General features: G+C 36.4%; 1 protein-coding gene across 4 annotated transcripts in view; it reads right to left on the bottom strand.

Moving 5' to 3' along the window:
* Positions 1 to 23,919, bottom strand: part of ATP2B2 (ATPase plasma membrane Ca2+ transporting 2) — a 447,770-nt gene that overhangs the window by 95,124 nt on the left and 328,727 nt on the right. For all 4 annotated transcript variants that reach the window (XM_062007951.1, XM_062007952.1, XM_062007953.1 and 1 more), the window contains exons 6-8: positions 8,531 to 8,788; positions 7,445 to 7,570; positions 689 to 814 (exon numbers count right to left, since the gene is read on the bottom strand). In XM_062007951.1, coding sequence (XP_061863935.1) covers positions 689 to 814; positions 7,445 to 7,570; positions 8,531 to 8,788 — 510 coding nt within the window. The remainder of the gene's footprint in view (positions 1 to 688; positions 815 to 7,444; positions 7,571 to 8,530; positions 8,789 to 23,919) is intronic.

Below are 23,919 nucleotides of genomic sequence, written 5' to 3'. Positions count from 1 at the left end.
CAAGACTGTACGAACAAAAACTGGAAAGGACACACATTACATCAGGCTTCTGCCTAGTGAGCAACCCATAAACTAGCAATGACATCACACTATAATACACTAAAAAGAGACTTCTTGATTTCATTAACTGATAGAGGACATCAGAGTTAAACTCACTGTTAACATTGACTGTTACTTTCTTGTCTTTTACTATTCTTAGCTTGACCTTTACACCTTAAGAAATTAAAATGTCTCTTAAGTCAGACTCTGACATTAACAGCTAGGCTAGCCAAAAGCCACATCTTGCCTTGATTCTATTTTTGGAGCTCAAAGACATTATTTTCATAGCCTAAGAGTTAAAAAAATTACACAGATGTAAATGCACAAGAGCAAAACCTTAGCAAATTTCAGATCAGTATGGATTTATGTAAAGATGACACTGCAATGGGAGTATTCTCATGTATCCCCCTGCATTTAACTATGTACTGAGAGGCTGCAGTTTCACACTGGAAAAACATCTTGTTATCCAATGCATTTATTGGTTAACAGCTCCTGCTGTTTTTCTGTGTGATATGTAATGACAAAAATGTATGCAAAAAAAGATGTTTTAAAAATCAGATTTATTTGTAAAGAATGGAGGAGAGCTCTGGCCACATACACAAAGCCCAAGAGCTTTCTTCAGAGCATCCTTATGTGTTGTGAAATTTACCTTTCTTATCTTTCTTTTCCTCTTCTTCTCCTCCAGCGCCCAGCAGAGTAAAGATGATGCCTGTCTGAGAATTCACCCCCACAGCAGTTACCAGCATTCGTCCAGAGCCTTCCATGACGTGAGTACCTGAAAATATGCAATATAAGTTACAGCCAGCTCAAAAAGGAAAAAGAACAACCATTAAATGTTTTACACAAGACTTTTACTATACACTGAGAGAATGTTGTTACACTTTTAAAATCTCTATTGAGGTTAATATAAATATATACCCCAATTATTCCTATTGTTGCATATCATTCTTAACCAAGAATGGATGCTTAACTGCAAATCTGAGGCTGCACATCCATTAACCACACACATCAGATTCCTTTCTTAAAAGAAATGTTGTCACTAACCAAGTTTACATAATCTTGGGATATAATAGTTTAGCTTCACATAGGTAAGTTTTTTAACGTTGAAAACACTTTTTTAGCGTTTTGCAAACATTCCTCCGTAACTCAAGTCAAGATGACATTGTCTGCACACGGAATACTTATAAGCAAAGTGAAAACATTTGCATGATTTCTCTCATCTTTCTCAGTTACAGCAATATTTTCAAAAATTACTTCATTTCTCTGAACTTGTAAAATCAACACAGAGAAAATCTTCAAGGAGATCTTTAATTAAATCACAAGATTCTCAAACAACAAGAGGAAAACAAATCAGAATGAGAGACTTCAATTATTCTAAACCAAATAAAAACGTTCATCAGGTTTTTCTGGGATGGATCATTTGTTAAACCAGGTAATTTTAACATTATATTAAGTAAATTCCTTTTGAGATATATTTCAGATTTGATTGTATAGAAATAGCTTATTTTTATTGCTATATTGAACCAAATGTTAGGTGCATCTACGATCACAGCCTCTCAGGAACTTTTTTGCTATGAGTTGTGGAAACACAAATGCATAGAAATGCCTAGAAATGATCAAAAGTATTCTGATTTACAATATAAACAAATTTTATAACTGAAGATTTGAATGAAGATCAGTCTATGTGATTGCACACTGACTCTCTCTAAAAAAAATGGTTGAAATTGAAGAACAACCCATTGTTACGACGTGTATTTGAGGCCAGTTACCAAAAGCTCATTAAAGCTCATTAAAAAAACCTGCCATTGAAGCACAGGAACAAATGTGCCAATGATGGCATCAGATGACTAATTTGTCATTTCATATGGTGACAAAGTCTTAATCTAAAAAATTCATTATTGAATATTCAAACTGTTTGAAGAGAGATCTCATTAGCAGGTAGGGAATTTTTAAAGATATAAATCAGATTGCAGTGCTTCTATGAAACAGATGAAAACCAAATACATAATGAGCAGAAATGACAGATAATGCTATTCATTGAAATAGACTTTGTATTTTGTCCACTTGCAGTAGAAAATTACGTTATGCCTATTCACTGTGAGAACACAGAGGCAAAGTAATTATTTCTTAGCAGAAAGTTGACAGACTGAGCTAGGATTGCAAGAAAGTTTGAAGAAAATCATTGTATACAAAAGAGGCAAACATTTATTTATACCTCCAAGTGAACTATGGGTGCTTACCGAGAACCTGCTCAGAAAATACTCTATTATTTAACAGTTGTTTTTAATTCTAGGTGCTCTAGTTTTAGATAAGTTGTATTTTAAGAACAGTCATTATTCCAGATTTGCAGCTGTGGGACATGAGAAGAATGGAATCAGAGGGAATCAGAACATAGTCCAATAATTACATTTTCCTTTGAGGGGTGAGGAGGACAGTGGAAAGAGATAGAATTTTCACTTTTCTTCTGCAGATATTTGTTGGTTTAAGAGTTTAAGTCAACTAAATAGTTTGACCATTGTGATAATTAACCAATTATACTGCTTATAATACTCCTTGCCTTGTCACTGCTGTATTTGTGGAAAAGTTCTATTCTTTGCTGGGTTTTAATCTGTTTTTCCTTAGATCCTCACCTCCCCTAAAAGTATACACTATACTGCTTTACAGTTACAAAGTTTGTCTTAAATGTAAGGTTATCCATTTACCTCAATTTGAAATGCCTTTCTGAACTTTTCCTTAACATTAGCCTTGTAATTTTGAAACTCTTAAGCTGCATACAAAAGCATGTTTTAGAGCAGGAACTAATTTATCATCAGATTATGTTCCATTAGTACTGCTGGAAAGATTCTTCAGCAGCTAAACTAATCCAGAGAGCTGGAACTCTTTCCACCTAACTGGTAATTTCACCATTTAAACAGTATAATATTAACCTGCATAAAGAAATGGGCTCTGTAACTTCAGTCAGCTCTTGTTATATAAATGGAATCCAGGAATGAATATTTTTCACTTTTCTGGACACTAAACATGCATTTCAACCTCATGTTGAACAATTGTTTCCCTTTCAAGATTCAGCTTTCAATATGAGTAAAATACGTTTTTTCACATTTAATTTGAAGTTGATAAATGGTGACTATTCCACGACAGAAAAGGAAGAAGTGTAGTTTACTAAGAAAAGAGACGAGTTAGACAGATAAGAAACCTATTACAACACATACTTTTGAGACAAAAAGGCAACTAACCTGAGACTGCTCGAAATGCCTCAAATCTAATAATAGTGCTGGTGAAATAGATTGGAAATAGGGATGAAAAACAAGAAAAAAAACCCCACAGCATGAGAGTTTGGGGGTTTGATGCTGTTTTGGTATCTCCAGCAAACTTGTAGCAAACAAGAATTCTCTGTCAGCATATCTAAAAAACTGTGTTAGTCACAGCAATTATTAAGATATAATCGAAGTGAATAATATTGTGAACCAACCCTCAGAATTTCCCCTGTGAGTGAAAAGAAAATAACAAAAAAAAGAGTTTGCCAGAAAAAAACCCCATCTACAAGGTATTTAACCATACCCAAATAGTTCAGAACTTCTGAATTCGCTGAAATTAGCTGAATTAGAAAACTCCTATTGTGTTAGAAACCTAGCTTGGAATGTTTTCTGGTAGAGAAAGACAGGATCGGAACTATTTTTCTCCAGGCAATAACTGACCTGATTCCTCAACCAAGCTTCCTTTTTCTTTACAAAACCTCTTTTTTATTTATTTGTTCTTGAACAAGCTCTGTTTCTTTTGTTTCAAATCCTTGTTGTACACTGACAGAAATACACATTTGTAAAAGTTAGGCTAGAATAATGTTTTGTCAGTCTTGGTTCAGTGAGAACTGCATTACTTGAGCTCCTCTATGTAACTCTTTCACACCTTAATCAAATTAACTTTAATTCCTGGGGGAAAAAAATATGTTTTAAACAGTAAGCCTCACAAGATGATTTTTACAATGTGAACTTTTACAATACATAGTACCCCAAAATACTTCAGTATGGTTAATACTGAGACAAAGCTCACCTTCAAAACTTTTGTATTTAGGAACCAGGGATTTCTGCAAACTTTGAATAATACAAAACTTAAAACTGTTAGAAATCAGCATCAAGGAAGACAGCTGAGTAGCAGTTTGGTTACTCAAGATGATAAATTTATAGCTACCATTGATCTATTTAAAGTTATCACAGTCTCATTTAAGCTGATGCAATGGCTTATGCTACATCATGCATGCACACCTCTGTTAATGAACTACAAGAAGGAGAATGTTTTAGACAGAAGCATAGAGGAACTATAGAAAAGAAGCTGCTTCTTTTGGTTTCAGGTATCTCCAAGTCTGATTTTCATTTTGGCCTTTCTAGGTGGCACCAAATGTACTATATACAGATGGAAATGAACCATCTGGTTTAGTCAGCACTTGAACTCTGAGAATTGCTTCTCAAGTACAGCAAATGACTATCTGGATGATTAAACAGGACATTAAGCACAGAATCTCATTTAGTTTAATTATGTCATTGAAACTGATTGAATATTAAAAATGTTGGTTCAGGTGCCAATGGTGAAAATAATACTTCCTGATTCAGGGTGTTTATCGTTCATCAAATTTAGACTCACAAAACAAACTGTGGCTGCAACACAAATCAAATGTCATGGTTTTTTAGTTATTCCTCTGTCAAACCTGAATTGGTTTTAATTTCCAACAGGTGATTAAGGGAGAACAGTGGCAAGATGACAATATCTGTGAAACATCCTGATAATATTTGTCTAAATTCCAAAGGCACACCTGGAGATAACCTGGTGTCTTCAGGTGCTGAGATGTGGAAAATTTAAGGGTTGTGTATTGTTTTTTGGGGGGTTTGGTTGGGTTTTTTAAATTTAAACAAGTTTTATAAAAATATAGGTCTAGGCTAACATCCAGTAGTAAACCAGTTTTTAAACCAGGTCAAATACACCCTAACAGGCACAGTGGTTTTCAAGTGTTTGGGGTTTGGACTACTAAATTTCCAGCTTGCACAACATTGGGACTAAATCTTGCACTCTATATATAGGAAAAGGTAGATTTTTGCACAATAAAATCTCAAATCATCAACTCTACTTCTGAGCAGACAGAGTTCAGGGATTTTCTAACATGGTCTGAGTAAAAATTAATTAGTGAAAGTATAGAATAAAGGTGTGTTAACTCTTCATTTTCTTTGTAATCACAGGAGAGATTACATAGTGATTAATAGAGAAAAATACAGAGAATAAACTTTAACTCTGCAATAAAAACATAAAGAAAAATGTCTCTCCTCATGGCAAAGAAATTTAAGTTTTGGCACATGAGATAAAAGTATTTTTTCTCCTAACTTGACTGCTTTCTCTTTCAACTACCACTGAAATCATGGCTATTCAAAAAGATCTAAATCAGTTTAGGAATATGTAGGAATACATCAATAATTGTAAACTTCATAATCAGAAAACATCTACAATTCAACATCAAGATATTTTAGCTGATAAAAGTTGATGGTATTGTATAACAGAAGTTTCTAGAAGAAAATATCATTAATACTATCTCTTAACATCTTTAGTCTAGCTTTGAAGTTATATTTACAAAACAGTACAACTGTCAGCTAAGAAAAACAGAAATGGGAAAAAAAGCACAAATATTTCAAGGACAAAACTGGATCACAAATTTTCTTGGGAGCAGCAACAGTGAGCTACCTTTCCCTAATATCACTGCAGACCTCCCTGTTTACACCCTGGAAAGCATCTCCAAGAGAACTTCAATCTGCAATCACGTTAAATCTAAATATCTGCACTCCTAGGATAAATTAAATTATTGCCAATCTAGCATAAATAGGAGTTTGTAGCTTCATACTCTACTCATGAAAGTCAGGACACTTCCTCACTATTCAGTATTTCTATATTTTGCTGCCTGCAATTGCTGAACTCTTCATTGTATTTTCTCTGCACAAATGCAACCTTCAGAGTTTGCAACTACTCCACCAGTCTTTGCTTGCCTCTACCAAACTTGTGCAAAAGCATTTTTCAAACATTAATAGCTTGGAAAAACTTGGAGGTTTCCAACATGAACAGAAAAAGACATATCCTTGGCAAGGAAACTCCAGAAAAAACATTGAATTCATAAAAAACAGAATATTTTTAAAGAAAATACGGGATTTTTTTTCTAAAAGGGAAAATAAATTTGATTTGCTCTTTTATTATCAGAAGCAATGGGAAGTTTTTGTGTCATTTGAAATAAAGTAATTTTTAATATACACTTTCAGGCAGAAAAATACCTGAAGCTTGCTAAAGTTCAAATTCATTAACGTGGACTTTTGTAACATGGAGTCTATGGCAAAGTCCACAAATAACATTAGCGACTTCATCTTAAATTAATGCAGCCACTTTGGCTGAAAACTGATGTTTTTTTTCCAGACCACAACTTCATAATTTACACAGTAAACCCCATAACCTCATAGTGAGCTACCTGATTTTAATTTTGGAAAGGATTTGCACTGTTAAATTCAACAAAACATGTCACACCTTTACTTTTCGCTACTTGCCTCTTCTGAACAAGATGAGCTGTTGCTTGGGAAACACCAGCTCAGTGAGGCAAGATGAGGGCAGGATTTCTGCAGGAATGTGTACTTACTTGCTGCACTGCAACATAAATATTCTATTTGGAATGACTCTTGGCTTACTGTACAACCAGACAGTAAAAAGAATCGTCTCCACGAATAAAAAGTCCGAATGTGTTTGAAAACGCTTGTTTCGGGTTATAACATATAGATGTCTAATATGAGATTAGCAGGCTGTTATCTGGAATCACATCCCAGCTGGAAACTATTGACAACCACCCTATTTAGAAATGAGCTTTATTAGAATTTTAAAAATCAGATTCTATTTAACTGATTTACTGTATAGAATTGTTTAACAAGATAGAAACATAACAAGTAACTTAAATTCACCATAGAAGTCAAGCCCGCAACCTCTTAGCATATCCATTTCCTTCTAAGTGTGTGGTTTCTTTTTCTATTGTGTCTGGTATACACACAATGAAAGTGTTTAAAGAGTCCTTAAAATGCTTTGAAATTGAATGATTAAATTAAAACTAGCACACAACTAATTGAAACAGTTATTTCCCCAAGCGATAGTTTCTTTTTCCTCTGAAAATGTTTCACTACTTTCTCACTTTGTAAAATAAGTGTGATGATGGGAAAGAATTGCACACAATCAAAAGTCCCTAGCATATCTTTTGAATGACAGACAAGGCCAGTGTCTGTGTTCAAAAGATCAGCTGTATCTAGGTTGCCAAAACCTGATGTCATGGAAAAACAAGACAAAACATGAACAGAGCAGTGCGTCAAAGGTAACTCAAAAAGAATTCAGGCAGATTTACCTGACAGTAGCATTGGGTCTTTGTCGACAGATTTGCGGACTTGGTCTGACTCTCCAGTTAAAGAGCTTTCATCAATTTTAAGATCATTTCCTTGAATAAATATCCCATCAGCAGGTAGAAGATCGCCTTTGAACGGGAACATGGTAAAGAAAAACCACCGTGGTTGAGTAAGATCGTTTTCAAAATTACATAATGACTTTTATTATTAAATCACAATTAACAACAGTTGCATTCAAATGTAAAATGAATGCAAAAGTGAAACAAGTACCACCAAATCTATCCATAGGAGACACATTATTGCAATCCTGTAGGGAAGGGCCTTTTTATAACAAGTATTTTTTGCCTGATGCTATCCCAGAATCAGAATGCATCACATTTAACATACAATTAATGTAATAATCACTGAGATTTGGCAGAGGCCAGTAGCCTTCTTAACACAACACAAAGGCTTCTCTATCAGACCTCACAGGAATTAGCCAGCCAAAAAAACAGTCAAGCTGCCCTTTCCCTGGTTCACATAGAACAGGCATTTTGCTGGAATTTTCCAGCTCCATCAGAGTACACAGAGTTCCTGCAAAACTCTTTCTGTTCATCAGAGCAAAGGGCTTTCCCTATGGCATATAATTGTAAGGCATCCACCCACCAGAAACATCCAATTTGGGGGGGCTTAGGAGATCCCTAGCTCTGGATCCATAGCCTGCCAAGTTGGGTGAGCACAGAGGCACAATTCCCTTTCACAGAGTATTTAAAAATACTCTCTCTTGTTCCTAACTGAACAGAAACCAAAAATGCCAAATATAATATCTTTCAGGAAAGATAATCCCCTCTGTATGAACACTATTTGTCCTTGTCAGTGAAAGAGAGTGAAGATTACAAACATAAAATTAATGGCATAGTACACTGCTATAGCAAGTGTCTTGGGTTTTCCTTTTGCCCTAACAGCCAACGTTGTACCATGGACAATGATGACACCACACAAGTCTCTGTCTTTTAAATCACTTCCTCTGAATTGAGTCTATTCTGCTACAAAGGGAAAAGAGAATAGATAAAGTTCAGAAAAGAGGATATCTAGTTGATGGAACTTACCATATTTCACCTGTGCAATGTCACCAACTACTATCTCTGCCACTGGGATTTGGATAACCTGTCCTCCTCGGACAACAGTAAATTTCTGTTCCTGCTCAATACGACTTTGAAGCCCCCGAAACTGCTTCTCCTTGCTCCAGTCATTGAAGGCAGTGACAAGTACAACACAGATAACAGAGAGTAGGATGGCAGCACCTTCAATCCAGCCAGCTTCGGCCTCACCTTCATCTTCAGCTCCTCCTGTTGCAGTACCACATCCTGCAAAGACAACATTAAGAATCATTCACTCAAGGGAAGATCGGGTTTATCATGTTTATCACCAAAAGGAAAACTTGCTGGGAAGTGATAACAAGGGTAAAGAACAGAATTTCTTTTTGAAGCACTGTGTTTGCTAAATGAAACACAGCAGGACAGAGAAAATATAGAAATAAAGATGTGAGAGGAAAACAGAAAGGAAAAAAACCCCAGTAATAATTTTAGATGGTTTTTTTTTTTAATGAACAAGCTATCCCTGGTAATCCAAACCTAAGAGAAGGCACCAATTCTGTTATCTAAGAGAAGGGTTCATAGCGTCAACTGAGCCACAAGCATTTCCAGAAATAAGAAGGACTTACTAGAAGTGACAAGAAGGACTAAAACAATGAGTAACATCAACCAACACAAAGCAATGATGTTAAGATTAAAGAAGACAAATTAAAACAATCTTAAGAAACATTTTTGATAGACTTTCTGAAAGTTCTCAACTAAAGGCACCTAGAAAGAACATTTGTTTAAAGAATACTAAGGTTAATTAAGTATATTAATAGAACTATTCAAATGTGACAATGACATGTATTAGGGAATATTGAGTAAAAATAATAACTTAATATTTAATTGATCATCACAGAGAAACACAGTGGTACGTTCATAGCACTGTAAGTACACTGGTGTTGGCAGAACAAAACAGTATTAAAAACCACATCCTGTGTATTAAATCTGAATTGCTTTATACATATCTGCTAATTATTTATGTCAAAGTAATATGCCATTCAATTTGAAATAGATTTCCTAGATGGTATTTGCAAAATAAAACTAATGCAGTTCTCCTTAATGAAGTAAGACCTAGAAATGATAATAGTGGACAGCAAAGTACATATAATAGAATCACACAATTCAGAGGTATCCCAACTGATAGGAAAGGGAAAAACAAGAACTTGGTGTCAGCAACACAGCTTCCTCTCCTGAGTGAGCAAGAGACAAAAGAAATCTTTCAATTTTTCATGAAGAACTGAACTGGGTAGGCATTTGACATCATTTTTCCATCTTATCCAGGTACCAGGGAGTTTAGCAATTTAGCAATCGTGCAGTTTCCATCTATGTCTGAAGTTCAATCTCGGTCACCTGTCACTAGAGGGAATTAACATGCAATTTGATTCTATTTTTAAGGTACAAAGATTTCCCTGAAACATAAGTATCATAATTCATTAATCAGCTGAGTAATTACTCCTGCATATGAACAGTAACTGAAGTCAAAGGAAGAAAGATGAAGATGAACATCCCACACATAAATGGAAGAAATTAAACAGAGATTTTACCAATGTTCTCTGTAGTTTAAATTCAGACAACATAATTGAAAGGCAAACACACTTCCAAGAGAAGAGGCTTCCTAGCAGAGATGCCCTTAGACTGATGACCCACATGAACCTCTTTCTGCAGTGCAAAAACCTTGCCAAAGAAACCATTTTTATAACACCCAAGAAAGGAATTAAGTAACCTTTTGTAACTTCAGTACTTTAAGCTAATTAAAACGAGTCACAAATGCAATTTGCGAGCCACATCTTCAATTGCTTCCTTCAGCACAACGTTACATTTGGGAAGGACTAATGAACTTTACTCTGTTTAACCTTAATCATTTTAACTGGTCTGTGTGGGATTTTAGATTTCTTTTCCAAATCAGTACATTCACTTTTGCCTTTTGTGGATTAAGTGGTTTCCTAGCACAAGTAATTCTGTTTTGGGAAATATCAGACACTATAATTCACTATTCACTTTTCATTAGATATAATTAAGCAATACAAATATCCTAGTCTTTTTAATAGCAGAGCTCATGTCCTATTGCTCACAAAAGAAATATGGTCTGGCCTAGCCACAGTCAAAGACTTTATTTCCCTTTAGATAGTTGAAATCTAGCTTGTAAAAAAGGACCAACAGGCACTGTTGTTTCCTACAGTCATCCCTTTGGCCAGGATAACTGACAACAGGAAGATGCCAACTGATGCAGAGCAGTGGGCAACTCAGCTCTTCAGTGGCTTTTGGTATTTCCAGTGGGGTGATGCTTGTTTATTCTGTTGCACACCTTCTTAGGCTTTCACTAAGAAATCTTCCATTTCTGCATATCGATTACAGATAATTTTACTGTGGTATTTTCTACACAATCAAGAACTAACATTATGTACAAGTTTTTTATTTGAGCTCTATCAACATTCCCCCCCCCACCTCAAAATCAGCCATTTGAAAGACACAAATTGTGCTTTTTCTTTCATTATAAGGATCCCATTATGGATCTGAACATAGGCAAACTTTATAGTAACATTAGATGAATATCCTCTCTCTATCACAGAAAGCTATTTGTTTTCAGAAAGTCATTGTTTTTATTCCAAAGAACCACCAGTTCTGGTCACTGCCTCTATGTTGTGTCAGAGAAACAAAGTAATAGCTAGTCAGTGCACTTGAACCCAATAGTAACACATTGTACCTTGAATGAGTTGGAGAGTTGTATTTCTGAGTCCCTTCAGGAAAAAAATCAAACTTCTTGATTCAGTAAAACCAGATATTTTAAAATGAGTTTAATTTTGTGTGTATGTCTTGTCAGAACTGATTTCCATGTTAATATAAACAGGATAATAATATTCATATAATCCAAAAAGTAGTCTAACATAGCATGTAAATAATACAAGATGATATCATTAAGATGAAAGGAATAGCGTTTACCTGTCTCATAGATTATGCATAAGCAAAGAACAAAATCCACTCTTCATTTTACAGATAAAAGAAAATGTTTTAGGAATGAAAGTAAATTTGGAGAAAACAATCTGGATAAAACAGTTTAGATCAAGTTCCTGGAAAGTGTCCCTAATTGTGACAAGCTTCTGAACAATAACTCATTATTTTAGTTTTTAAAATCATGAGAAGATTCTCCATAACCCAATGGAAAGAACAACAGTTCAAATGTATTTATTTTCCTTCATTCCATCAGACAAAGGTGAATTCAGGTGAATTTGAAGGGGAGGAAAGAATTCTTGGAGTGAGATGGGAGTAGAGAAAGTAATTGATAGACATGGTTAAAACCAGAAGTTAGTCTTTTAGATGGATGGCAGAAATGGTGAGATGCTTCATGCATTGTAAAATCCTTACTGGCCAAGATTCAGTCTGGCTTCTAAAAAACTACAGATGTTGCTTCTTGCAGGGATCCATCGGTCCTGGTTATCCGACAGACTAGGAGGAAAATTCACCCACAGAAATGGACGAGTAGCACAAAGCAGACAGGTCCCACTGGTTTCATTCAACTTGACTCACTACAGTCAGATGGGATATGGGAGACACAATTTCCTTTTTTTCACCCCTCTCTCAAGGATCAGAACTCAGGATCACAATCTCAAAACCCACAAAAGGCTGAGATGACATAAATGGGAATCTTACTCCCTGGCCTGCAGATCCCAAGCCATGTCTGGCCAGCCATTTCCCCTCCTGAGCACCATGAACACACACATTCCTGTCTCCTTTAATTGATTCCCTCCTTTAATCCTGCTTCAAAAGCACTTCACTATAACAGTATTTCAGGTTAGGAGGAAGCAGAATTTCAGCTACAGAAGGAGTTTGAACAGAAGGGACCAGATATCTCCAAGTTCAAGAAGCAGCAGCTGAGCAAGGCTTTTGAATACCTAAGATTGGCAGGTAGATACGTGTAACGAGTTCAGAATTGAAATTGCACTTTTTGTGGATCTAGCCCAGTATAACTAAAACCAGACTCTAAAGGATCAACCAAGATGATCATCAGACTTTCCCAGAATTTTGTCTTTGCTTTTTACAGTCCCACAGAAATGGAATGGGATAAAAGTGCTACATAAATGAATGCAAAATCATAGATCACAGAATCACAGAATCTCAAGGGTTGGAAGGGATCTCAAAAGCTCATCCAGTGCAACCCCCCTGCCAGAGCAGCACCACCTAGAGTAGGGCACACAGGAACGTGTCCAGGTGGGTTTGGAACATCTCCAGAGAAGGAGACTCCACAACCCATTTGGACAGCCCCTTCCAGTGCTCTGTCACCCCCACAGTGAAGAAATTCTTCCTTTTATTTCTTTGGAACCTCTTCTGTTCCAGCTTGTACCCATTGTCCTGTCATTGGGCAAAATGTGGATATCATTCTTATTACAGGGATAAACTCTAGCAAATTCCAGGGAGTAAATAACCACCTACATCTTCCAGTAGTAAGATTTCAGAACTGATTTTTTTAATCAGAGATTTACAGACAAGTGGGATTTAAAAAGGCAACCTGCACTTCATGAAACAACGTATCTGTCAGGAAACGTTTCTGGAACTATGTTGTGTTCTTGTTTCAAAACTATTTAAAAAATATTCTGTTTTAATAGAGGAAAAAAAACCCATAAAAGTTTAAGTTTTAAGTCTAAGTTTGTAGAATACTTGCTGATATACTTCAGGAAAGACTTTTTTTCCTTTTTCTTCTGTGATTATGTGATTCTGGTAGGATTTTCTAGAAATTCTAGACATGAATCTACAGGAAGAAACTCTGTCTCTTCATAGGAGGAAAAAATCCCACAGATTTCTTAACTATACACTTACACTGTCTGTCTTCATTTAAAAGGCAGATTGAAAGAGTACTGACTTTACAGATAAGGGTAAAATAAGGAATGTAAATAAGATCCACATAAGGTGTAATAATAATATGCCTAAATAGCAAAATACAGTTTGAAGTTTGTAATGTTTATTAATAATGCTCTTAGAAGCCTTAAAAAAAAATGTGTTAAAGGTCTAAGATTGCTGTTATCCTTTCAGAAGACAGAAGCTGGTTCCTAAAGTTACTGAAAAAACATGCCTGGGATTTTAATGAAAGGCATAGATTGAATGCGTCACGAAAGAATTTTTAATATACACTTGTGATTTGTGGTAGAGTTTTATTCCAAGACAGTGAATTGTGAAGCACTCATTTAAAATTATATTTAACATGGGTCCTATCTGTCAGAAAATTCAATCTCAAAAATGTAAACAAGTTTTTAATATGAAGCTATTTTCTGCCATAATCATGAACATATGCCATGAGTGTGTGTGTCATTCCCCAAAGTCTCATCCTCGTGAGACAGAAAATGCATCTTCAGTTTGAAATGGAAATTATAAAGGTTTGACTGCAAGTCAAGAATGTAAAGGGCTGTAACTCCTTTGGCATAGAAAAAACAGACAAATTCATAAAATGGATTAGCTTCTTCCAAAAGAGTGCAGGAGCATACAGGTGAAACGAACTCTACCAGCAGAGTAGAAGCATCTTGACAGTGCAGCCTCAAAGAATATTCAGAAATACAAAAGAAGATTAGTATAATTATGTCCTCAGTAAAACATCTCAAGAGTACATTGCAAAAAATTAAGAACAGAATTTCAAAAGCGTGACATTCAAACAGAAACGGGTCAGCAAAGACTGTTGGAAAAGTTTTCCGTGGAAGGGAAATGAAGGGAAGACAGAATCCAAAGGTAAACAGGATTCAGGAAAAGAAGAATGGGAAAGTAATTCAAACCAACACATGTAGTCAGTCCATCTGAAACTGCTCCAGCCTGGGCTTCTTCATCAGAGATCATAAGCAACTTGGGCACAAGAGCTGTGGGCAACAAAACCTGCCCAAGAATCTGGAAAGTTGAGCAAATACCCAGGCACTGGGCCTTTTCTGCACCCTTTTATGCCCTTATTTAATTGGTGGTCATTTCCAAATTATCTTGAGAAGTCTAGTCTGCATCAGTGGCATAGTCATTATAGATAGTGTTTTAGAAAGAAACAATAAGCAAGCTAGGCATAGGATATTAAAAGGCAAGGGAAATGTATGTCAGAAAAGACTTGAATATATCTGTACCATAATGGGAAGGTAAGAAAGGAGAGGAAGGTATACAAGAGCAGGTTAAAGACCTTCAGGAAAACAGTAATCTGTACCTGTCAGGAGAAAATAATTTGGCTGATTTTATTAATCACCTTAATTTGGTAAAAGCCAGAAAGAGCGAAAGGGAAAAAAAAGGCCACAAATAGTTACAAGGAGATTCTTAAAGCTGCTCTGAATACCAATTATAATTACAAACTATCCACTCTTCAACTGCAACATGGTAATTTTTAAAACAAAAATTGTATTTTTAAAAATCTATGAACACCTGTATTCCTGAGTCCCAACCTACAGCACATATCTTTCAGCTACTCATCCCAACCTACACACTTCTATTTTTAAGCTGAGAATACCTTGTGGCATTTAAATTCCCTAGGAAAATCTCACAACGCCCCCAGAGGTAATTTTTTTAGTCAGTCAAACTGGTTTTGTTATCAGAAAGACAACAGTTCCCATGATAAAAACTTTTTATCTAATCACTCTCTGTAAAGGTGTTTTTCCTTAGCTGCAACTCCAACATCAATGTTATTAAAACAAATTGAGCCGCTCTAAGTTACAGCTTTTTCATTAGTAGAGTTGGGCTCTTGTTAAGAACATTGTAAGTGATGTTACTTCTTTTATCAAATGTATTCAGTTGAGTAGGAAAAGGAGTAACAACCAAAAATTATGCAATTATCTTAAATGCTTGAAGCATCACCATGGAGCCACCACTAGTAGCAAAGGTGCAGAAATTACTACAGCCTTCAAAATGAAGTTTTCTGCCTTTCTCTCATATCTCTAAGGACTTATTCAACCTGAAGAACATTTTCTAGTTACTTGTAGTAAATCAGACCATATTCTCAAGAAACACGTCTGCTTCTGTGACCCATCACGCAGAAAGGATTTACTAGCATGAGATATCTCCAATACACACAGTTCAGGTTTAGGGTGCTTCACTGAAAGTGATTTTTGGACATTTATATGACAACAATATTAGAACTTGCTCTGCAATACTTCAGTTGGTTATATAAGGGCTCCAGCGAGGGGGGTGGGGTGGATACAGTCCCTGTAGGAGAGTTATGTAACTGTCAAATTTAGAGTTCAATATTAAATATTTACACTTTTTTGACATATTCATGCAAGGAAACAAATCTGCAAAGCCTGAAAGCATATATACTCACATATTCCTCAGTCTGATCACAAATGTTTGTGATGGAAATGTTAATTTAAACACTCAGTTTTAAGCAATGCAATATGTCGAGCAAGACTCTTCTGACTGGTACCTCCAAGGAAATGCATTTTGTAAAGACTGGTCAAAAGGATGGGGTCCTAACTCCACTAAAGACAGTGGAAGGGGAGCATACAACCATCTCTGTGATGTTTATATGCAGTTTTGCTTCCTTTTGTGGCCATAGAGGAAGTAGATAAAAGGCAATATGGGAACCTTAATCACTAGTCCCATTCTTAGGGACTGCAAGAGACAAGTTTGACATCTGATTGTTATAGTTTTACTGTACGTTGCCCAGAGCTAATAGTGTCTGGTAAATATAGTCACACATTCAAAAGGCAAAACAGTTTTGAAATGTAAGAATCAGACTTTGAAGGTTGTTGTCTTGTGTTCACTAATAAGAGTTCAAGTGCAGTTTACTCATAATACTTGCAAGGTCATGTCCTAGCAAGTTTCACTTACAGAGCTAAAACTTCTGGAGAATCTCTGCCTGGAAAATACTGGAGAAGATTTTATATTTCATCCCAAAGTTCTAAATCTCACTACCTCATATCCCCAGTTGAGCGTTAAGTTGTGCTTGGCAACCTGTTAATGTATCTAATGAGCAGTGTCTAAACCCAATCGAGTTTTGCCAATGACCTACGCATTTCTAATGAAGGGATCTATGGGAATTAATTTTTTGCAGTCCAGCACATGTTTATAGAAACCAGATGTAGGTCACTTTACATTATGAAACAATTATTTAATTATCAGGTCTCAAATGACACAATGTGCACTTTACAAGCTCTTTATGTGTTGTTACTGAAGCAAGTTCAAGTCTTAAAACTTCTGTCATTTATCTCCAGCAGTGTCATCCAGTAATGAATTTGCTCCCTGAGCACCCTATGTGCTGGTGAACAGCATATAACTGATAGTTTTGATACAGTCAAGCAAAACATGAGTGAAATCATTCCTGGACAAATGTTTGGCTCCCCAAAATTGATATTCCATTTCATCCCATCTGTATTTTAGAAGTGCTACGTCTGCTTTTTTCTGTGTCCATGACACACACAGTGTCATTTCCATTCTTCCCTGAGATATCTGTTCTTGGGCAGAGAGTGATACCTAAACCAGGTCTTCCTTGCTGACTCTGACAATCTGTGTATAAATATCCATTTTATTTCTTGTTGCCTTTTACAGAGTCATCAAATGTATCTTATTTGCAGACCTGTATTTCCAGTTTTCCACATTGCAGTAAAAATATTGATTGTCATAAAACCAGCAAACCATTATTGGATGAGAAGAATCTCACTTGTTCCCCCTCATTCAAAAGGTGACGGGTTCAAAGGAAATAGAGGAAAAAGGGTGAGAGTCAGAAAGAGAGACAGGGAGGCTGTGTATATCCAGACAGAAAAGTAGGAAGTTAAGAATCAAGAAATTTGTAATAGGGAAGCTTCAGAAAAGATAATATCTACTAAATAACATTGTACTGCAGCCTTGAATAAACTAGATGTAGGCTAGATAAATAAACTAGAATTAAACTTGAATAAACTAGATGTATTTTTTAACCATTTTAGAATATGGTAAAAAACCCAACAGGACAGCATCTTAAAGAACAAGCAGTGCAATACATTTTCATCAAAGCATTTATAAAAGAGCATTTACAATTGCTTGAGTATCTTCTCAGTATTGTTGTTTTCTGCACAACCCAGTAAGAATTTACAAAACAAGTGTCTTCACACGGCATCAAAAATACTTACCCCATAATAACAAACGATCAGAAACCGTGCCATGGGCATTACTAAATGTATGAGATAGCAAAAGCTTTTCAAAAAAAGGCAAAAGAATGAACTGGAAAAATCAATCTCCTCTTAAAAGTCTGCAAAAAATTCATTATTAAGGGGTTAACTGGGATAAGTAAAGACTGACAGTCAAGAAGTAAGTTTCCCAATACAGGAAAATATATTTCACAGAACAAGAGCTTTGTCAATGTTAGGAGGGTGGTGCTGGGATAATTGTAACAATGACCTTCTCCAGTAAAGACACAACTTACAAACAACTTGTATTTTGTTACTCTTCCATAAAGAAACACATACTTATTATTCTTTAATTGTCTCTATGGAGATATTTTAAAAAATTAGATAAAAGATTAGATCACATGTAAAAAACACATTTCTCAAAACCAAACTGTTCACTTCAGTACAAACTTCAATGTCCACCAAAAAAAATTCTGGTTAAGGTTGCAGGTTTCATTATGTTCCTCCAGGACATATAAAAATGCACTTAAAAAATTTTCCACATTTAAGTCACTCTTCCAAGAATGCAGAAGAAGTGCACATGGTCTTAACCATAAACACTCTTCAGTTTAGGCTCTTTTCTCAGGGTTTCTCATGGAAAAAAAAGTTGGAAGACCCTGGTTCAGTTCCAGTGCAGAACAGAAATAAGTATCAATACTTTGCTGTGAAATTTTGTTTAGTGGCCAGCCTTGATAGGCTAACCCAGTTAGAGTTTCTGAGGATAATTCAACTGATTTAAACAGTATCAGAAGATGTTTATGTTTAGACTGCATCAGCAACAGGGCAAAGTAATTCCCAGCAATGAAGAACACAGTATAATGAAGGGATTTCTTTTGGATGATACTATTTAAATGTCAGAACCATGAAAAAACTGAATGTTTACAAAGTCAGTTTGAAAGACCTATGTACAAAATTGAATTAACAATGTAGGAAATTATGAACCCAAAGATCTGCCTGAGTTTTGAAACACTGAACTGGAATGCCAATGTAAATAGCATTGGCTGATTCAGAGTAAAATGAAATTAAGAGGGAAAGCAATGCCTTTCCTTATCATCATGTATTGTATGACCACACTTGGAATAGGCTATTGACCGAATGCAAATACAACATTATGAACAAAACTGATAGGAAGAAACTAGAATTTCTGTTAGTCTGAGATTAGCAGTGAAGTGGTTGTCCATATCTTGGTACTCATTCACTTGGACTAATTTAATTTGCAATTCTAACCTTGCTATTTAAAAGACCTGCATAGGGAACACTGCAATTACTGGGGTAAAATTGTCTTAGAAAAGTCTTATTAAGTACCTCAAGAAAACAACATTTGGAGCTCCAGTTGTCCTGGTATTCTTTACAAACACATTGGGAAGCTAAAGCTGTAGTTACTTGGGTTAGTTTCTAAAAACAGGAAGAGTGCTCCCATTACTCACACAGAGATCCCTAACAACTTCCAGTCCTTCCTAAATACAGTTGGATGGAGAGGAGGATTTGAACATTTCCTCAGCTCCACTCCCAGTGCAGATCACTGAAAGCACCAAGAAACATGAAAGCCCATGAAAATCAACAAATGCTTGACAACAAACTGGCCATCATCAAGGCACTTGACTTTAAATAGACCTAAGAAGAACCTTTAACAAATAATTCATAAGTACATAATCCAGTTGAGAGCTGTCTTGCACCTACAATTCCTATAAACAAAGCCCATTCTCTTTCTACCTGAATCAGAATGATCAGAAGAGCAAGTCACTGAAGAAGGCTTTTAGGATAGCACCTGAGTGATGAATGCCTGTACTATTCTTTGATTGTGTTCTAATATAAACAAAATGTACTTGCTTCCAAAAGTATTACCTTTTCCCTTTCTCTTTTTTTCCTTTGTACTTTAAAACAAGATGTTCTAACCAAGCGGATTTTAGAGAAAGACTGTCTTTAACAAAATTGCTACCAAAAATTTGCAAGACAATACTGAAAAAAGTTGACTTTGCCCAGAAATCTTGACAGACAATTCATTGGAGCTTCTAAAACAAATCAAACTGGAGAACAGGATGAAGTTAAGGTTGCTAACTGATACACTTCATACATCTATGCCATTTAAAGAGTAACTGCCAACTTTTTCCAACATGCAAGGCCTGCAAAGAGAGGTTTATAACAACAGGTTACTGATTTTAATAGGCCCCTTCAAAGTTATTCATGGACTCTCAGAGGACCACAGCTTGAATGCTGATGATTAAGGAAATTTGCAACTGAGTAGCTTAAGCAACCTCACACAGCTAGGATACTGCAAACCCAGAAAATTAAATCAGTGCTCTTGTCAGCTGAGGTTATAGTGATGTGCTCTAGAGCCAGTTCTTGAAACTTCTCATCCTCTTTTGATGCTGTTACTCTCTCACTCATCAGTCACATTCGTGAGAACAAGAAAACCAGGTTGAACAAGATATGGAAGACTTACAGACCTCAGCCACGAAACCAGCTCATAAACTGCAGTGTTTATTACTTTCATTAAATTTCCCATCTTCATTACTTTATACTATAAAGCTTTAAGAGGTGAAAAATCATGTCAGTAAAAGATTAAATAGTATATCATAATGTCTTGCACCAGAAGGCATTAAAAAGCTCCATCAGCACTAGCAAATAGTATGGCCCTATAAAAACAGTTTTACAGGACAAATTTATGTGCTATGGAAACATGTTTCTGAACCACATTTTTCAGTTTAGTTTCATCTCAAAGGATGGGATGAAATCCCATCTGAATGCTCATCCAGTTTGTGCCCTCCTTGAAAGTACTCTGCCATGTGACCCAGAGCATATTAACTGGGGACAATAGGAGATGTAACTTATGAAGCATGGTCTGAATTCAAGCTAAATTGTTACTGTAGATACATCCCAAGCAAGTTAAAGCTGCATGCAATTAGAACAACCTGCATTTAGAACATATATTCTAGAGATTCTTCACATTACTTTCAGTCCATCTAGTTTTTAAGATTCTAAAATGTTTTGCATACTTAATTGAAACAAAATGAGCACACCCTAGAGAGAAAAAGCAGAACCCCTTATGCAATAACAGCAAGAAACTGGAATCAGTTGTTTAAATTGTTACTTTTCTGACAGGAGACATACATATATATGTATATATACATATAGGAAAGAATATGCATATATTAACTCATATGTATGTGCAAACAATATCTACATAATATATATAATGTGTATAGAATATATATATTAACAGACACATATGTGCACAAACACACTGTGCACATAGGCATACATATTAAAAAAGCAGCATAATTCAGTGCCATTACCAGTTGGTATTTAGTGCTCTAGATGCAACAGATGAGGACTGCAATACCAAACACTTACTAGTCTGCACTGCATTCCTGAAGGAGGAGAGCAGCAAGGAGGGAGCCTGTTTGATCCTTTCTCTGATTAAGCTTTAAAAAAACCCTCCAGGGCCAAGTTTTTGGTAGCAGGAGGCCACAGGGGTGGCTTCTTTAAAAAAAGAGCTGCCAGAAGCTTCCTCTGCAGCTGACAGAGCTAATGCCAGTCAATTCTAAGATGAACCCACAGCTGACCCAGGCCTGGCTAATTAGTGACTGAGGTAACACCTCTGTGATTAACATATTGGAGAAGGGGAAGAAGTTGCTGGGCAGTTGCTGAACTGCAGCACCAACAAGGAGTGAGAATGTGAAAAGAAGGTGTTTTAAGATTCAGTTTTATTTCTCATCTCCCTGTTCTGATGGTTTATTAATAAATCAAAACTTTTCCTCCCCAAGTTAAGTCTGTTTAGGAGAGAGAGTGATAGAGTGACTTGGTGGGCACCTGGCACCCAGCCAGGGCTTAAATAACCACATGCACCTACACAGATTTGAAGTTGAGAGATTTCCTTCCCTCAGGTCTGAATTCAACACTTGATTACACACGTGTGTGCACACACTTTTTGCTGAGTTTTCAATATTTTGTCTCAAAGGCCTGTTTTACTGATTTCTCAAAAAAACCAAAATCCCAAATCAGACAAAAAAAACCCAGCCCACCCAAAATCCTACCAAAAATCCCTGCAGAGCGCTATACACCTGCCTTGTCACCACAGTTTGCATGTTCAGAAGGGTGTACCTGTTTTATTTCAGCCATCTACGCTTGTACATTTTTTCCAGCTAATAATTTTCCATTCTAATTTAAACTCACCAACAGACATGAACCATCAGTGCGTGCAGACTTCAGCATTTTTACACAGTTTGTTTGAACTCATGTGGACTACTTGGCAAACAGCATTCCCCTTTGAATCTGTAAAACAATCCTATAGCCTGAGCCAAAAATCCTTTCATTAAAGTCACAAAATAAACAGATTTTGCAAATTTGAAAAATGAACAAGATTTTAAAGCTGCTAAATTAGATCTGATGGTTTAAAGTCACAATCAAATAAGAAAACACTTGGTATTGCTGTATTTCATATTGGTTTATTCTGTAAGTCATTAATGTTAACTTTCAACAATAAAGACATTTCCAGGGGTTTTCTTTGGTTTGGGGGAAATTTGATTTTTCTTTAAACATCAGGTACATCATTTTAAAATCACATTTTGGCTCCCTTTGTTGCTCAGTGCAACACTGAGTGTATATATGGATGTGTGTATATATAGATGAATACATATATGAATCTATATTGCAAATACAGTATATTCCTCTGTACTATTGAGATGGCCAAATCCAAAATTCCTGTTGAAAATGCTGGATATGTTCCCATAAATAGCTATACATTGGTATTTATAATCAAGTTGTTTTCAAGTAGATGAAATACGTCTGGAAACATAATATGACAAATTAGCCTTCACATCCATGTAAAACTAAAACAAATCAGCAGGGATGTGTTTAAATTCTGATAAGAGACATTTAGCTTATACACCACATAACTGCCTCACTGCACGGACACTTACACAAACTATCTAGGAAAGACACAGAATTTCCATCGCTGGGCCCTTTTAAAAGCAAATGTGATAAATTTCTGTCAAGAGTGGCTTAAGTATTGTTGATACTGCTTTTGAGTATGGGGACAGACTAGACGACCTCCAAGATCCCCTCAAGTAGGTTTTCTCATATCCTGTCTCTTCTTGTTTGCCTTTGGATGTCGTCATCAGACCATGAATTAACCAGGCCAGGGAGGAAGAGAGACTGGAGCATGCTCTGATTTATATACTCAGCATCCACCTCAGCACTTCACTCCTAATATAGGGAGTGCTGGGGAGTTTAAAGTAAAGATAACTTTGCTGCTCTGCATAGGAGGAAACGAAGGCCAGCAAGGCTTGTGCTTGCTGTTGCAGTCACAGATGAACCCCTGTACCACCTCCCCTGTCTGCAGCCTGCACAGCACCTCTGTACAAACCACAGAGCCAGACAAAATGGCAGAGTTTCCCCACATCCATAGCAGCAACCAGCATGAATCTGCAAAAATGTGCCAACGTAGCCAGGTTTCTTACTCTCCTCGCACAACCCATCAGAGAAGCTCCAAAGGAGGCTGCTGTGGCAGTTGGAGTCATTGCACTCTCAGCAGTACACACATCTTGTGCACAGGGGTACAAAGCCCCAGAGAGGCTCTGCAGGTTCAATTCATGTCCTGATGCGTTTGTCAGCTACAGCTCAATGCTCATAGTCAGGCTCCACCTGGCTCTGTAAAACCAGCCACCAAACCATCCTTGCACCGTGCTCTCCATGACCTCATATCACCCAGGACTCTCACCAACTCATCTAGTATTGGAGCATCAAATCTGAATTTGTCTCATCTTTGGAATCTAGAAAACAACATAAAAGGAAATATGTTTCTGAAATTAAATAGTACATGCAGGTACACTCCAATGTGCACAACTTTCTGCTCAGGAAAACAGCCTTGTACAAGTATTGGAAGACAGGATGATAATCTGCATGCATGAGAGGTTGGACACATGTGGAATAGCTGGACAGTCCAACCTGTTCTGTTCTCTGCTCCTTCACAATTAAACTTTGCATTTATATACATCTTAAGGCAGGAATTTGAAAAGAAAGAAAGGGAAGGAAGGAAGGAAGGAAGGAAGGAAGGAAGGAAGGAAGGAAGGAAGGAAGGAAGGAAGGAAGGAAGGAAGGAAGGAAGAAGAGAGAAAGAGAGAGAGAGAGAAAGAGAGAGAGAAAGAGAGAGAGAAAGAAAGAGAGAGAAAGAAAGAAAGAAAGAGAGAGAGAGGAGAGAGAGAAAGAGAGAGAGAAAGAAAGAGAGAGAAAGAAAGAAAGAAAGAGAGAGAGAAAGAGAGAGAGAAA

The sequence above is a fragment of the Colius striatus genome, chromosome 15 (genome assembly GCF_028858725.1).
Source record: "Colius striatus isolate bColStr4 chromosome 15, bColStr4.1.hap1, whole genome shotgun sequence".
Lineage (NCBI taxonomy): Eukaryota > Metazoa > Chordata > Aves > Coliiformes > Coliidae > Colius > Colius striatus.
The sequence above is the reverse complement of the archived record's forward strand: the minus strand, read 5'-3'. Positions and strand labels throughout refer to the sequence as shown.